The 16,568-nt window shown below is 46.8% G+C and overlaps 1 protein-coding gene across 1 annotated transcript in view; it reads left to right on the forward strand.

Moving 5' to 3' along the window:
* The first annotated feature begins 8,293 nt into the window (after nucleotides 1-8,293).
* Dscam (DS cell adhesion molecule) overlaps nucleotides 8,294-16,568 on the forward strand; it is a 544,090-nt gene continuing 535,815 nt past the window's right edge. The window contains exons 1-2 of the mRNA XM_057763777.1: nucleotides 8,294-8,314; nucleotides 9,686-10,097. Of these exons, the coding sequence (XP_057619760.1) occupies nucleotides 8,294-8,314; nucleotides 9,686-10,097 (433 nt within the window). The remainder of the gene's footprint in view (nucleotides 8,315-9,685; nucleotides 10,098-16,568) is intronic.

Below are 16,568 nucleotides of genomic sequence, written 5' to 3' on the forward strand. Positions count from 1 at the left end.
TTTTGTTGGAGAATATCCATCAATAGAATCAAATCTCACTCTGGGGCTTTTGTAAGGAGGTTCATTAGTGTGGGAGACTCAGGGCAGTGTGAGTGTACCAGGCTGTTATGGGCAACAAACAGTGTGGAAAAAATGGGACAGTGGACCCATAGTTGTGGGAGAAGGCAGCTTTGTTCTCTTAAAGGTGCCACATTCGACAAAGAGGACCAGCAGAGTCACAAGTGCAGGGAAGACCATCCTGGATCTCAGGTCCAGTGTGTGCACTCAGATGTGTTCCCTTGTCATGGCACACATGCATTTTAATTTTGATTTTTGTTCAGTTTAATTTCAGACCTTTTAATAAAGAAAACAAAAGACTTAAAAATTCAAATCATGAGACAAACCACGGTGCACCACTACAGAGACAACAGTTTGTGGGCTTAGAAGCAAACTGTGACATGTGCTTGGCTTCTTGCTTAATGAAACTCTTTCTTTCTTCATTTATTCATTTTCTCCCACCTGTTCTTTTCTCTCTTTTTCTCCATCCGGGTAACAGAACGTGTATTTAGTATGCAACATGTTTACCTATGTCAGGCTCTCCTCCTCTCTGTATGGCAGGAGTGAGGGGTGGAAGAGAAGACAGAAACAGCATTTTATTTGCTTTAGAAAATAAGACATACTGTTTTCTTTCTTTATTTAAATATGATAAAAAATTCTCCCTCCCTTCTTCTCCCCTCTCTCCTTCTCTCCCTCCCTCCTTCCCTCTAGCTATCTCTCCTGCCTCCCTCTCTCCCTCCCCCCTCACTCATTTACCTCCCTCCCTTCCTGTCTTTCTTCCTCCTGCCACCTTCCTTCTCTTTTGCGTTGTTTCCCTCTTAGCAAGCTTTACAACAGAAAGACAGTATTTCTGCCATCTTCTAAACCATGCCCCTGACTCATACTCTCTAGAATATCTACCACCTATAATGCTTGCTCTTATTATCTTTGTCTTTTAAATATTAAATTAAATATTCAAATATTAAATGTGCCATTTAAATAGCACCAATTAAATGTTTGGTTATTTAAAAATAAGCATTCATTTGTTTATTGTGGCATGGAGGATTGAACCCAGAGCCTGTGTATGCTAGACAGGCCGTCTTCCACCGAACTACATCACCAACCTTTGCTGAGTTTTTAAATGAAGCGAGCATTTTTTTTTTTTATGTTTGAAATGAGTATGGGTCCATGTTTATCTCATCTCCAACTGACTTGACTTTTCATAACTGCTTAAACTGAACTAGTGTGACTTAGAAGGAAGTCCGAGGACGATTTTATTTTTTATCCCTGTCAACCTTTGTACCACACAGGCCCTCCTTTCGTCCCTAGTGTTCTTTGTACGACTGCTCACCCTCCCCTCTGCTCTTTCACTCTCACCCAAGCAGTAGAACTTTGCCAAACACAGCTACGACATAAATGTGGCAGTAGCAACAGTTTTTGTGCCTGTGTTTGCTGACTGCTTGCTGGCTGTACACAGACATTCCTCTAGAAGGGTTGTAAGTTACTCATCTATCCCTTTAGGTCATCAGCTAAACGATCTGTGTAGCCCTACTAGCAAAACTGCACATTAGGTCCTGATTGCATAGTCTTGGTCATATTTGCTTTGGCACACCTCTCAGGGACACAGGCCCTCACTCACCCCTCTGAGTGCTTTGACATCCCAGTTCCTCTCTGTCTAGAAGGGATGGTAACCCTGCTCCACCTTCCTCTAGTAGTGACTTTTCTGTTGGTGTCATAAAATACTCTGAGAAAAGCTACTTAACGAAGAAGAGTTACCGTGTCCATCATGGTGAGAAGACATGACACCAGGCAGGGAAAGCATGATAGTAGCACCAGGAAACTGGCTGATCACGTTTGCTGTCTCCATCCTCATGCAGGGAGCAGGCAGAGACAGAGAGGAGGAGATAGATGATATATAGATATATAGATATATAGATAGATGATATATAGATAGATTTTATATATATGTATATATGTGTGTATCTATCTCTCTGTCTGATATATACAGACAGAGAGATAGATACACACATATGCACACACTCCCAGACACAGACACATCACACACGAGAGAGAGAAAGAGAAAGAGAGAGAGAGAGAGAGAGAGAGAGAAAGAGAGAGAGAGAGAGTTGACTGAGGTTTCTGTCCTATCCAGTCTTCAGTCATTTAGTTCCAAAGAAAATGCACAGAGGCCTACATTAATTATAAACTGATTGGCCTATTAACTCAGGCTTCTTATTAACTCTTTTAACTTATATTAGTCCATAATTCTTGTCTATGTTAGCCACGTGACTTGGTACCTTTTTTGGCGAGGCAGTCACATCTTGCTTGCTCTGTGTCTGGCTTCCTCCGTGTCTGGGTGAGGACTGCAAACTGACCCTCTCTTCCCAGAGAGAGAGAAAGAGAGAGACAGAGAGACAGAGAGACGCAGAGAGGAAGTAAGATGGAGCCACAAACCCTCAAAGCCTGCCCCAGTGGCATGCACTCCCCAACAAAGCTCTACCTCCTGATGTTTCCCTAACCTCCTCAAACAGCACCACCAACTAGAGACCAAGTATTTACATCTGTGAGCTTATGGGGGACATTTCTCATCCAACCCACCACACATCCTCTGCCATGTTTGACAAAGTGTACAAGAAATCATACAGCCCAATTGGTACTGGAGCTTTAGGGGCCTCTGATCTCTGCGTTATATAATAATGACTCCTCATTATTCTGCCCAAAGTTCACCTTAGCTTCTTCCCTGATGTTGGGAGCCCAGAATAAAAGACATGATTTCCTCTTCCCGTTTGGACCTTTGAGACCAATGGGGAAATACCTTTACTTAGGAGAGTCACTGTGGAGAAAATTCTGAGCTTGAAAATGGAAACCGTGGAAGGTGTGGTTAGGGGTGGGTATTTGTTAGGAAGGTCTTGACCTTGGGGTAGTAGTGATGTGTTGAATCATGGAGGACCTTATGGAAGAGGGGTGAAGTTGCTAGGCATTTTGGAGAATTGTTCAAGAAGCCAGTGTCTAGCAGAAGGCAGAAATATAGTTGGTATGCTATTGGCTAGGATTAAGGGGTACTGCAGGATCTGCTGCCACAGTGAGGACTTTGGACATGAAAGGTACTGTAGAGTTTCTGATCAGATTGTGTGTGAGGCTGGAAGTGGAGAAGACACTGTGATTCGATGCCCCAGTATCTTTTGGAGGTATCTCTGTCCATACAGGTGTTCTCCATGGGCGCATAGCTCATCATGGCATCTTCTTATATCCTCCTTGCTTGTCTCTTCCAATTGCAGAAATAACCAGGCACCACTTGGTTCTAAGAGCTGTGCCAGGATACGAGCAGAGATATACGCCTCACTGTCTGGGTATTGGTCAGCATGGTTCTGATCTGTCTGAACCTAGAATTACCCATGAAGGGATTAGAGGAACAGTGTTAGTGTCCATCCCATTGAGAAGAAAGGAGTGTAGTGAGCACACAAAGAAGTTGCTTCTGAGCTGGACAAGCAACCTCCAGACTATTATCCACATAGCAACAAGAGATTGTTGCAAAAATATGGAATATTTGACACAGCTCAAGTACTCCCAGGGTCAGAAGATACACATGTATCTATCCTAGCGTTGCTATGTCACTGGTCCCCATTATAACCTCTGCATTTGACCAAAATTTCCTAGAGGAGTGTATGTGTCCTATGCCCCCTCAGACATCACCACTGCACCCCTAGAAGAAAACAAGATACAGGTCTGGTTATATTGCCTCCCTGCCCACCATACGTCGGTAATGAAGTCCGATTTCTCCTTGCTGGGGCTCTACCATCACAGTGCTAGTTGCAGCCTCTTTCTCTCTCTCGCCCTCTCTCATTCTGTTTCTCTTTTGCATGTGTGCCCTCTTACTCTCTGCTTAGCTCTTCAGGAAGGCACTTTTATCTGTGTTCAGAATCAGAAGCCAATAAGAGCATCCGAGAACACAGTCTGCCTGCCTGGTCCCAACACACACACACACACACACACACACACACACACACACACACACACCATCTACACAGACGCAGGAATAAAAACACCCAGAAATACATCCATATCACATAAACACTGTGAAACTTATAGTGAGGGTTTCTATTGCTGGGACAAAACATCATAACCAAAAGCAACTCTAGGAGCAAAGGGTTTCATCTTACACTTCCACACCATAGTCCACCCTCAAAGAAAGTCAGGGCAGGGACTCAAACAGGAACCTGGAGACAGGAACTGAAGCACAGATCATGGAAGAGTACTGTTTATTGGACTGATCTTCATGGCTCGCTCAGCTTGTCTTCTTAGAGTATCCAGGACTACCTGTGCCTCTACCCACAGTGATTTTGGCTCTTCTTTACTAATAATCAGTCAAGAAAATGTACCACAGGCTTGACTACAGGCCAATCTGGTGGGGACATTTTCTCAGTTGAAGTTCCTTATTCCAAAATGACACTAACTCATGTCAGGTTGACATAAAACTATCCAGCAGACACAAAACCACCCCCAGTACTTAATATAATAATATGTGCTCATGGTAACACACTACACAGAAACATACAGTCTGCAGACACACATATATGCACAGACACATAAATACACAAGCATTACTCACATAAACACATACATACTCACACACTTAGCTTAATTAATGTATCAGATTTAAAGATATACTTCATTCCAAGAAATTGCAATTATTATTTGAATTCTTCATTAGCTAGGAGAATTGAATTCTTTACAAGGAATTGAAGTCATAGGAAGTGCCAACCCTGTGTATACTGATGAATTACATATACATATATAACCTTATATAACCCAAATTCAGATAGAGGACAGTCCAGATAGCCTAGAGGCTGCCTTCCCCTTTCCAGACTATCCTGTGCACCACTGAGATCCCAGAAACCATTATGTTGGCTGTGGTTAGCAGACCTGTCCCAAGTCCCTGTTGAGGACCTTGTCAGGTCATGGCAGAAATGAACAGCAGAGTTACTGCATTCATCCTTGGCTGTCTCTGCACTTTGACGTTGAGACTGGAGGTATCACAGTGCCTGGCTTCAGTTTAAGCTGAAAACTCCCTTCTGACAAGTCTTTGATTATTACTAGTCCACTGCAGATGGCACCATCCTTAGGCAGTTTGTGTCATGCCCACTCAGTTGCAGTCAAGACAGCTTTGTGACGGTGTAGCTAGTTTTCTGCCTCCATCACCAGAGCAGTTCCTATGTCTCCTTCAGTCACCTCAGCTGATGGCGTAGAGACCGGATGCTTAAAAGAAATCCACACTAGCTCAGAACTGAGAGATAGATATTTATTTAGGGGGGAAACTTACAAATCAGGATTCTCTGCTAGAACGGTGGATGGAGATGGGATCCAAAACAATCCAAAGGAGAAAACGGGAACCAGTGGGGAGGAGAGAAGGGCTGGATGCTCTTCGACCACACCAGCCTTTTTCTAAGAACATGGCTTTTATTGACCCTTCAAGGAAAACAGGAGGAGAAAATGCTCCCTGGATGATGCATGCCCCCAACCCATGTGACTGTCTCTTACCTAACCCAGCCCCAGTTGACTTAGTCCATGTGTGTCCTGCTATGTAGAAGGACCAAGTCAGGTTCAGGCAGGTGGTCTGTCCATATGAGATGATTTCAGGTGGAAGCTGATCAGGTCTCATTTAAGGATTAGAAAAGAAAGAAATTTATGAGATATGGTATCTTACGATGGTGGGTTTAACTTTTTCAAATCCTTGGGGTACATAACCCCTTTCTTGATTCAATTTTGCATGTGAAATCTTACTAGACCTTGAGGTGTCATCGATAACGCCATGTCCTCCAAATACTTATTGACAAGGTGACCTGAAGTCTTGAATTTCCAGTGTTTGTGTGTATGTTGGTGGAAGCCCCTTGTTGGTTCTTGGTCACTTAGCCCTGAAATAATCTCACAGAAACTATATTCATTAAATCACTGTTTGGCCCATTAGCTTTAGCTTCTTATTGGCTAATCTTTTACATATTAATTTAACCCATCTCCATTAATCTGTGTATCGCCATGTGGCAGGGGCTTATAGGCAGTTTGGGCGTGTCTGACTCTGGTAGTGGCTCCACGGCATCTCCCTTGCTCCGCCCTTCTTTCTCCCAGCAGACAGCCTAGCTTCCCCCCCCCCCCGCCCCACCGCCTAGTTCTGTTCTTCCCTGTCATAGGCTCAAAGCAGTTCTTTATTCATTAATCGATGGAAGCAACACACAGACTGAAGGACCTCCCACACCATGCGTATATTCTGTAGGGTAGGCCCCCTGGTGCATCTACACTAGAGATTCCCATACCACTGCATGAATGCTCACTACATATCTGAATTTGTGAGCAAATTAGCTGATACTTGCAACTTAAGTAGTGGTGGTGGTGGGGGGCTATTTTGGTTCACAGTGCCAACCGACTGTGTGAACCGTGAGCTCAGCTCAATGTTGCTTGGCACCACATGCTTGGGCAGAACATTGCAGCATCAGGTGTATGTGACAGAGGACATTGTTCAAACATGGGCACAAAGTAGGAAGAAGGCGCATGAGAAAAGCCTAGGGTAAAACATATCCTCCAAGGCATGACTTCTCCCAGGCCATACCTACGTCACTTCACTGCTTCCAAAGGCCATTATAGGTTGATCCATTGACTAAAATCAGGACTCACATCGTTAAATGACATCTGGAAAGGCTCGAAATCAGTCCCAGTAGTGCTTTACTTAAACTTTTATGCATTTCTTCAGCCAATCAACTTGACAAACAAATTAACCATCACAGGGCCTGTGTAAGCAAGGCCTTAGGGATTTATTGTTGACTAAAAATGAGTCTCTCATCTCACAAGGCTCACAGTTAAGTGGGCTGCATTCATTTCTGTATCAAAGCATCTGCTATGACTACATCTGAGAATTTGATGCATAGGTCTTTAATCCAAGTCCATCAAGATGCATTTGGAAGCCAACCACTTAGGGTTGGACTCAGTGCCCTGTGTAATATCTACATCACCCTCCATACTCTGAGAGTCTTGAGGGTCTTTCACATAACACATTGGTTTTCACTGGCCGTCTTGAACTTTCCAATGATAGTGCCCTTGGACATGTGTTTTCTGAGTCAATGATGAAGTCTTGTTTTCTGAGCCATTCCCATAAGCATCCCTTTGGGAAGGCTCTGAGCTGCCCATCTATGAAGGCTAATCTCAATTGTTACTCAAGCAATGGACCTTTGGGTGTGCTGTAGGAAATAATTTTATTGGGTTAATTGAGGTGAGAAGAATGAGAACTGTGGGCAGCACCATTCCCTAGGCCAGGGATCCCTGATTGTATAGAGAAGAGGAACTGAGCTGAGTACAAATACGCAGCAATTTCTACTTCCTGAATATAAATATGGTGTCGTCTGCTGCCCCAAGCTCTTGCCACTGTGACTTCTCTACAATGTGGGCTGCGTCCCTGACCTGTGAGCTGATAAACCTTTCCTTTTATAAAGCTGATAAGTTGTTTTATCAGTTTTTTTTCATCATAGCAAGAACAAAAGCAACGAATGAAGACAACATCCTTCTCTACAGAGTCTCCAGGTCCTGACAAGCCACTGTTGGTCTGTTCCTGTCTGCGAGTTATGTTCTTTTTGGTGGGAAGGTCTGTTTTCGGCCATTCCTCACTGTCCCTGATTGAGATCTGGATGATTTAGATTGGCTGCGTACGGGGAGGCCCCTAGACTGTCATTGTCACGCATGTTCCAGAAGCCATTTGAGTCTCTGGCTCACCTCTGAGCCAGGCACTGAGGACAGTTTCCCCGTGTGGACATGCAATCATTTGGGCATTACTGTCACGTTGGGGCAGCAGTCCCTGGGGAATGAAGAATGTTTCCCTATTCTCAATCATGGCTATGCCCGGCACATGGGCCAGGTGGAAGGCAGGAAAACAAGGAGGCAGATGTGGGCCACTTGGACGGCCCGGGTTGCATCTGTGTGTAGCTGGGCCCTTCCCAACTATCCCTAGCAGTGAAACAGTAAACAGCAAATGGTAAACATCACTGCAGGGGCAGAAGCTGCAGAGAAAAGGACGAAATTCCCACTAGGGGCTGTAAGTGGTGCATTTCCTCCCATTTGCGTTTTCACTTCATAATGGATCCCCAAATTTATGTAGCCAGTCCTGCTCCTACTCAGAATCTTAGCCACAACTGGCCATGGTGACCAGACAAGGCTAGGCTTCCGAACACAACAGCCTTTATAGTTAGAATTGCTGATAGTTCTGTTCTATGTGCCAGGGCAGGGAGGTTCATGGGGCATGCATGTGTGCCTGGATCTGGTAAGTGGAGGAAGTGGTTTGAGCCTGACGTGTGTGCCCTGGCTTTGTCTTGAGGGCTTGGCTGCCTACCAAGGCCTTGCTGAGCCTTAAGATGGCTGGAACGCGTGAATAAATCTGGGCTAAAGGACCTGGGATGCAGGGATGGGAATCAGGCCCACTACCTGCCTCCACACACAGCTTCAAGGAGCAGGGAGTGAACACCCTCTGCATGCAAAGTCAGAGGACACTGGGGTTTCATGTGTGGCTGGCAGGGTTGGAGGCGCAGTCTGAGTGGGCGGCAGCACGTGATCACCCACAGCTGCAGAGCAATGGCAGCCAGTGCAGCGGCGGGGCTCAGCTGACCCTTCCTAACACACAGGGCCTGGCCATCTTGTGCCCAACCCCGGTAAAGCACCATTTTATTTTTGCCTTGACATTTGCTTTTGCTGGGTTGTTCTGTGAGCAATCTTAGGGGTGCCTCATCTGGAAGGGCACATGCAGTCCAGGCAGAAGATGCCTGATGACTGGGAAACCATCTCCATTTCACGAAACGGTCCCTCTCTGCCTTCCCTCAACGCTTTCCCAGTCCACCCCCCTGCCTGTGTGTATTCAATCTTAGACTTTAAATTGGGGCTCATTCGGACCCAGTAGGTCATTATTTTGAAAAGTGCTGGATATGGACATGTGCCCTTTCAAGGGTCTTTATTGAATAATACCATGACTTCAGAATCCCTTTGCAGACCCTTTTGGTCACGGTCTGTTGTCTGCACAGTGCCAAGAAAGGGGTTGCATGTTGGGGCTCACACACAGTATCAGCTATTTTAATCAGTTTTTATGCACCACTCAGAGATCAAAATTAGAATAGCTCCTGTTTGCATCCTAGTATGTATTCAAGATAATTAAAAATCAGCCAGTGAAGTCAGAGAGCTCTTCCCAGGAGCTGCGAGGACTCAGAGGCAGCATTTCCCTTTAGGCAAATGGACTAGACTTTTCAGAGAGTCAATACGGACTCCGAATCCTGCTGCACATAGCATCAAAACTGCTAAGGCCTCGCGGTCACCTCTGCCTAGCTGGCACCCTTCCGGAGTGGTCAGCCCCCGGCCGCATCTCATTAGCAACCTGCAAGAAGGAGCTACACAAGATGGGCTGTGTGAGGACGAGTCTCTGAGCCTCTGAGCCCTGGGTCCCGCTGACTGCGTGATCCGCCGCACTCCTCTGCTGCTGCTTTAAGACTGCAGAGCGCCCCAACGGCCAGAGCAGGGGAGGGGTCCCCGCTCGCCTCCGCGCGCGGCCCGCCGGGCTCAGGCAGGGAAGGGCAGCACAGGGGACCCGGAGTCCGAGGCCGCCGCAGCAGGATGAGCCTGGCCGCGCGCCTGCTGCCTGGCTGCGGAGGGTGAGGCCGGCGCCCCGGAGGCCGCCGCCTGGCCGCGCTGCGCATCGGGGGGCGCCCGGCATGAGCTCGCGCCCGCGGCTGCGGCTGTGCGCCCGCGCCTGGCTGCCCGCGGCCCGCTGAGCCGAGCCGAGCGCACGGCGCACCTGGGCTGTGTCCGCGGCGCGGGGCGCGGCGCCCGGGAGCAGGTGTGCGGGGGCGCCGCGTACGGGGAGCGCGGCTGGGCGGCTGGGCGGCCCCTGGGCAGGTGGCGGGCGGCGAGCGAAGCCGGGCCGGGCGCGGCGGAGCGCAGCGCAGCGCGGGGGGCGAGGCCGGCGCGTGGCTCGCTCGCTGGCTCGCTGGCTCGCGGGAGGCCGGGCAGCAGCAGGGGCATGTGGATACTGGCTCTCTCCTTGTTCCAGAGCTTCGCGAATGGTGAGCCTTGCGATCTGCGCCGATTCCTGTCTGGGAAGGGGCCCGGGGGGTGGGTGCGGTGTGGGGGGCTGGATGCATGGGTGAAGTCTTCCCTCCTTTCCTTTCCTATCCGGGTTGGAATGTTCATGCATGCGTTTATTTATTTATTTTTAAAAATATATTTGCATTGCTTTGGAGAGGTTAGGCAGTACTGAGACGAGGCCGGGGAGGCATCGGTCTGCAATCGCTGGAAGCACCCTACCTAGCTAGCTAGCCAAGTGCCAGCTCAGAGCCCAACTCCAGAGATAGACAGCTACCTCATCAGAGTCAGGCAGGTTTGGGGAGAAGAGTGGGGATGATCGCCACTTTGAATAACACAGCCAGAGAAGCGACATGGCGTTAGGAGCGCAGGCAGGTGCAGGGGTCAATTAAGACAGTAGCCTTCAGGTTCTGCGCTCCTGAGCCTTAAAGCCCCGTCTTTAATTCTGCTACAGTTCATCCTTGAAGGCTGTGGGAAAGATGCGTCTCTTTGCATCCCCCTAGTCCCCTGGACACTACATGTTCCTCGCAGTAGTGTATGTAAAAATATGCACTGCTAAGCATTACATCATCTGTAATGTTGACAAATTTTTTAGAAAATCACCTGTATATTGTAAAAGTGAAATTGGTGAACGTTGTACGTGGTTTCTCCCCCTCATGTTCAGCTGAGTATTGCATATTGAGATGCTTTCTTCCTGGTATTTAGAAAGCTATCATTCTTGATGGAGTCAGACCCAATTAGTGAGTGTATGTGTGTGCACCTTGGGCTGCCTGTCACACGCAGAGTAAATTATGAACTTACATGTATGAATGGCTTTCTCTCATGTTGGAGAGAGAGAGAGAGAGAGAGAGAGAGAGAGAGAGAGAGAGAGAGAGAGAGAGAGAGAGAATTGTCACCATCATTTGGTATCGCCTGGAAGCATCCAGGGCTTTAATCCCCAATCCCCATTTCGAATTTTTGGAACAACATCTGCATAAAACGTATAACCTGCTGACAGTTAAAATTAAACCATTATACCCAGGAGAGGAGGGGAGAGAACATATGAACATGAGAGAATGAGAATGAATATATCTGGTCCTTACAAGAATACAGGAGAAGGAGAACCCAAGGGGAGGCTGTAAGATTTTTCCGGGAGATACCTAGGGCAGCTGCAAGCACTGGCTGCATTTTCTCTCATAGTGGTACTTAGAGAATAGCCATCCCCTGGCCGAAGGAAGGACATGATGCTTCCCAGGCTTGAAAAAAAATAAAGATGACTGAGAGAAGATGGAGGTGAATGAAGAAGGTACCCCCAAATTCACATGAAAATGGCACTTTGCTCTTTAATATAATCAAAGTGGCAGGAGCTTCATCTGGAGGTTTCCTCCCAGGCAGAAAAATCAGAGCAAGTTCTGACAAGATACCCCCCTTTCCCAGAGGGCCCTTTACCTGCCCTGCCTCTTCCCGGGAATCTACCTTGGGGGATAGATGTGCTTCTGAGCATTCAGTCAAGTCTGAGGAGCAGCCCTTGCTGCTTTAGTGGGAAAGCACAGGAAAGGCTCAGATGCTCACAGATGTGTTCCAGAGCCTCCATGCCTTGATGGCCTGCCTCCCTGTCAGTGTGACATATCCGGACTCCTTGCAAAGGCCTGGGCTATTGCATGAAGGGAGATTTCTACTCTGGGGAGAAATAGGTGATTCAGGATGGTGAGCCAGGCTGTCCCAGTCCTCAGCCAACCAGTATCTGTTTTTCAGTTTGAGTTATATATGGTGAGCATGGTAAAGAAGAAATTATGAGAGTCTCTGGTACATGGATGCTATAAATGTCTATGATTTTTAAAATCAGCATTTCATAACTAAAAAGTACTATATAAAGGAGTCTATGCAGTGTTCAAATTGAGTGAAATCTACCATATGGAAAATATATGCAGAGATGGCTCCTGTGCACCTGGGTAGAGTCGTGCAAGAATTATTTGCAGGGTTTTTAGCATCTGTTGTGAGAATCAGTTATTGTTGCAGTAAAATGCACAGGCAGGATGCTCTAACCCCATCAACTGAAGGCCAGGGAGCCGCCTCATGTAAAAATGGCCCTTCCTTTATATGGGGAAGCTTGAAGGAAAGGCCTGACTGACTCTGGAGGTTTGGGCTTTTACATTGCGGGGGGATTTCCAGGGATGGTGTTCAAGATATACTATGCAAAATATCATAAAATATATACTTATGTCAAAATAAAAGTCTGGTTTGCAAGGCTGCCTCTGGTAAGACAACATTTAAAAAATATGAAACTAAATGTGCTATCTGAATGGAGGTTTTTTTTTTTTTTTTTTTTTGTCAGCAACTGCAATATTTTGGCCTGTCTTCATTTTGAAAAATATCCAAAGGTGTGATTAGACCCAAGCTGAATATTGCTATATTGCTAGGCCTCAAACACTAAAATGCCCATTGTAGTCATTTGTCTTTCTCATTTGTAAAAGATTATGCAAATGACCATTTGGAGGAGGGGGTAAGAAGCAGGAGCAGGTATTCTGAGTCCCTGTTCCACATATCCTGTCTTCATTTGAACAGTAGAAAGCTTGTATTGGGGGGGCACGTTCATTTCTTAATTAAAGTGTTGCCGCTGGACGGGCTACCGAGAATATTTGGGGCAAAGACCAGCATCAAGAGACCAGTCCCTTCATGGGTTAAAAATCTTGTGAGTGACCTCACCTGAGAAGATGCAGGGAGTCTGTGATGTTAGTCAGGGTGCTCTCTACCACCCTGGAAATACTTGCAGGACAGCTTTAGGGGCACATGTGTGCATGCACAGACACGCTGCTGCATGTGTGCTCAGCATGAACGTGTGGCTGTATCATTCCTCTGAACATGGTCTCTTGATTTTAACGCCAGCGAGTCCCGACAAAAACAGAGGTGGGGGCAGCATGCAGGTTTATATAGACCGTGTTATTGCTGCGTGCTGGCGTCTGGTTTTACACACACACACACACACACACACACACACACACACACCCTTGACATTGACTTTTCCTGGCCGTGAGATTTTGAGCTTTACTGCATTGTGCTTGCAGGCGCCCTGAGCCTAGTTAGCTGTGGAAAGAGAGAGTGGAGTGATGGTGTGGAGAGGCTCAAGGGCAAGTCGGGTGTGCAGCGTCTCTGGGGCTCCGCAGATCACATGACAGGGCATTACAGACCTGACAGCGACCATAGAAGTAGGCCTTAGAAAGTACTGCTGTATCTTGAAGGCTTTCAAGATGATATTTTAAATTTTAGTTTCCACAGACATATATAAGCAAAAAATTTTTTTCTCCCCCATATTTATAGATCAGAGTGAGATTATTTCTGATAATTCCAGAGTTCATCTAAAATTGCTAGACCTTTGCACAAAAGCTGCACGCCCCTACAAGATGCCCTCTGTAGGCAAACAAAATGCCAGGCAGACCTTTAATAAATGCCAGCCAATTTGCCTTCTCTCCTTGACTATCCTCTTTGCCACTTGGGTGTCACCAAGGGTTTTCTGCTGCCTGGGAGAACCAGCAAATCACAGGGCATACCCTGAATCATAAATCATGCTGCTGAGAGATGTAATTTTGACCAAAAAAAACTCCACATTTAAATCCCTGAGGCCTGAATCATTTTATCATGGATGTGGTTGGAGTAGACAAGGAAGGTGACCAAGGCTGAACAGGAGTCAGCTCAATGCCAAAGAAACTTGATGTAAAGGGGGAGGGTCTATCTTAAGATCTATGAGCACTGTGGGAAATGGGAATGCATTATTTTGTTTATTTGTTTTTAAACAAAACAACAGAATTTTCCCCATTTCCCACATTTACAAAACCTTGATTATGAATGTGGTTAAGTGTACATAAGATGGCAATAGGTAAGACATTGGGGATGTTTTTAGAATGAGTACCCCCATTCTCTCGGCTTTTTAGTGAGGTTCACCTAAGCTAGGCAGGTATCCTGGGGTTGCCATGCATACAGAGGGCATTTTCTTGACCATTAATTCAGATGCATTCTGGGCCTAGGGGGCAGGCACTGTCAGCTTGGGAGATGCTGATCGGTTGCTACCTGCATGTCAATTGTGTCCCCGCCATAGGACACTAGTGGGCGGCAAACCACGCCAGACTCCTGCAGTAAGCTCTCGACAGCAGGCAAACCTCCGCCTCTGAGGATGCTCCACTCACTTGTCTAGGGCTTTCCTAAGAAGCCGCCTCCCCAATGTCCCTCAAGTTCATCGCGCCCAGAATCCATGGCTCAGGAGGTCGGGTTTACACCCAGCGATCATGTTCAGGTTTTGACGGGTCAGGAATGGTCTGCAGCCTTTGTTTTTATTTGTGCAAAGAAGGACACGGCTTGCAGCAATGTCTCCAGTCTCCGAAGATGCAGAGAAGGAAGGGAAGTGTCAGGAGTCGATGGTCCACAGAGGCCACAAGGTCTCCCCTTGCGTGCTGGAGAGGGAACCCAGGGGTAGCTTGCGCATCTTGCAGGGGGCAGCTCCTTGCCCGATTGGCTGACCTTCCAATGTCATTCCAGGAGCCGCGGGGCTTCTCCTTTGCTGCTGGTGACAGGGGTGATGCTGGCGTGCTGCTTGTCCACAGCGCGTCAATCTCCTGCAGCTGTGGCTGCAAAGCTCTGGGGACCTGGAGCCGCGCCTCCCTACCCGCACGCCAGCAAATTGGACAACACCTGTTCCTCTGGACCCATCCTTAACTCTTCACGTTCCGAGAATCTGGGCACAGAAATTCTCGGTTCACCTCTAGCTGTCGTCCCACCCCCGCCCCAGCTGTATTCACATTCCTTAATGTTTTGAAAACACTATCTAATTCAAAGTTGCATTTCCTTTGCTAAACGTTTGGTGAGAATGAAAGACTCCCGCAGCCCTGTGGTGTATATGCGGTTAGGAATTCTGAAGGGGAGCACCTGAGTGCCCGAGTGCGGTCTGCAGGCAGAAGTCTCTCCACCTGAGCTGCAGGAAGAACGAGCCAATGGGAAGGGCAGATCCCGGATGTTGATTCAAAGATCAGTCAGCTTCTGCCCAGATGCTCAGAGGTCTGGGCTCAGTCTCCATTATCCTTCCTAAATCCTTGCCTTTCTCTCTGATGGTTTCAGGGAAATCTATTACCTGCCAATTTGGGGCTTATTTGAGAAGTGACCAACAGGCTGAGATGTCCACTGTGCCCAAGTGTGTTCTTTGCACAAAGCAGAGCACATGGAAGCCCAGGTGGAAATGACTTAAATTCTTAAAATGAGAGTAGCTTTTTTCCTCTTGCTAGCCTTTCCTCCTCTCTCCTGACCTCTCTCGTTTCTCTCTAGCTTCCTTCCCATCCTAGGTTCTCCACTCAGCTTGCTCTCTTGCCTTCAACCTCTGCTTCGGCTGTATGAAATGGGCTGGTGAGCAGCTGGCAGCTTCCCTCAGCCTGCCTCTGCATTCTGACAGGCAGCTGGCCTGTGGCGGGAGAAGTGTTTGTGTTCTACAAAGGGTTATGGGCCACGCTGTCTTACAGATGTGACTCATGTGTGGAATATGGTAGGGCTTCCTTTTGGTGACACAGCCTGCTCTGATATCCCTGGGTGCCCTTCTTGGGGTGAACGGGTGCTGGTGTCTCAGGCAGTGATTTTATTCAAGCCTGGAATCCTTGTAAAGTGATAAGATTTGGGTACTGCTAGGATCTATTCTGGATCCCAGCTAGAAACAGCAATCTGACATTTAAGCTTCCCACCAAGCTCCTGAGAATAAAAAATAAATAAATAAAACTCAAGGTTTTAAAGCCTCAATCATGTCTAAAAAGTCACACTACTGCTATTTTCTTAACTCTCAAATGGCTATGAGACTCCTGTCAATATCTTATTTTGAGGCAGAGTTGAATATAAAATTGGCATCTTATCACAATAACATAAAAAGATTATATTTTAATCATTGTTAAAATCCCAGTGCTATATATAGGGATCTCATGTTACAAAGCTTACAGTCAACTTCTTTTGGTTTTTAAGTTTAGCATTTATTGTGTTGATCGGCATGGATGGTTAACTCTCTTAGATTATGTAAATATATAAATATTAAAACCACTTGATAGAGAAAGAATGGTTGCAGCTGGACAGGTATACGACAAACTAAGAGGATAGAGGGAGATGGACCGACAGGGATAGATGAATCTTGCCTACATCCCTATGAAAGATGTATTTTTTTTTTACTTCAGAAGACAGTGAGTAAGATTTGAGAGTGAGCAAGCAGTCCTATTTATAGAAAGCTAGTTTGAAATGCAGGGGCAAAGAACCTGAAAGAAAGGAATAGAAACTGTGAGGGGTTGCCTCCACTCTAAACGTGGGCTTTCCCCATCTTCCTGGTACCGTACAGAACTTCGTAGTGGAGACAAAGCAAATCACCCAATAGTGAGAAATTGTGCTTGACTCTACAGAATATTCTGGAAGTTCAATCAGCGGTAAGTCCTCCTTCAGCTTGGGAAGAGACTCTAGTG

This window comes from Chionomys nivalis, chromosome 3 (assembly GCF_950005125.1).
Source record: "Chionomys nivalis chromosome 3, mChiNiv1.1, whole genome shotgun sequence".
In the NCBI taxonomy this organism is placed as follows: domain Eukaryota; kingdom Metazoa; phylum Chordata; class Mammalia; order Rodentia; family Cricetidae; genus Chionomys; species Chionomys nivalis.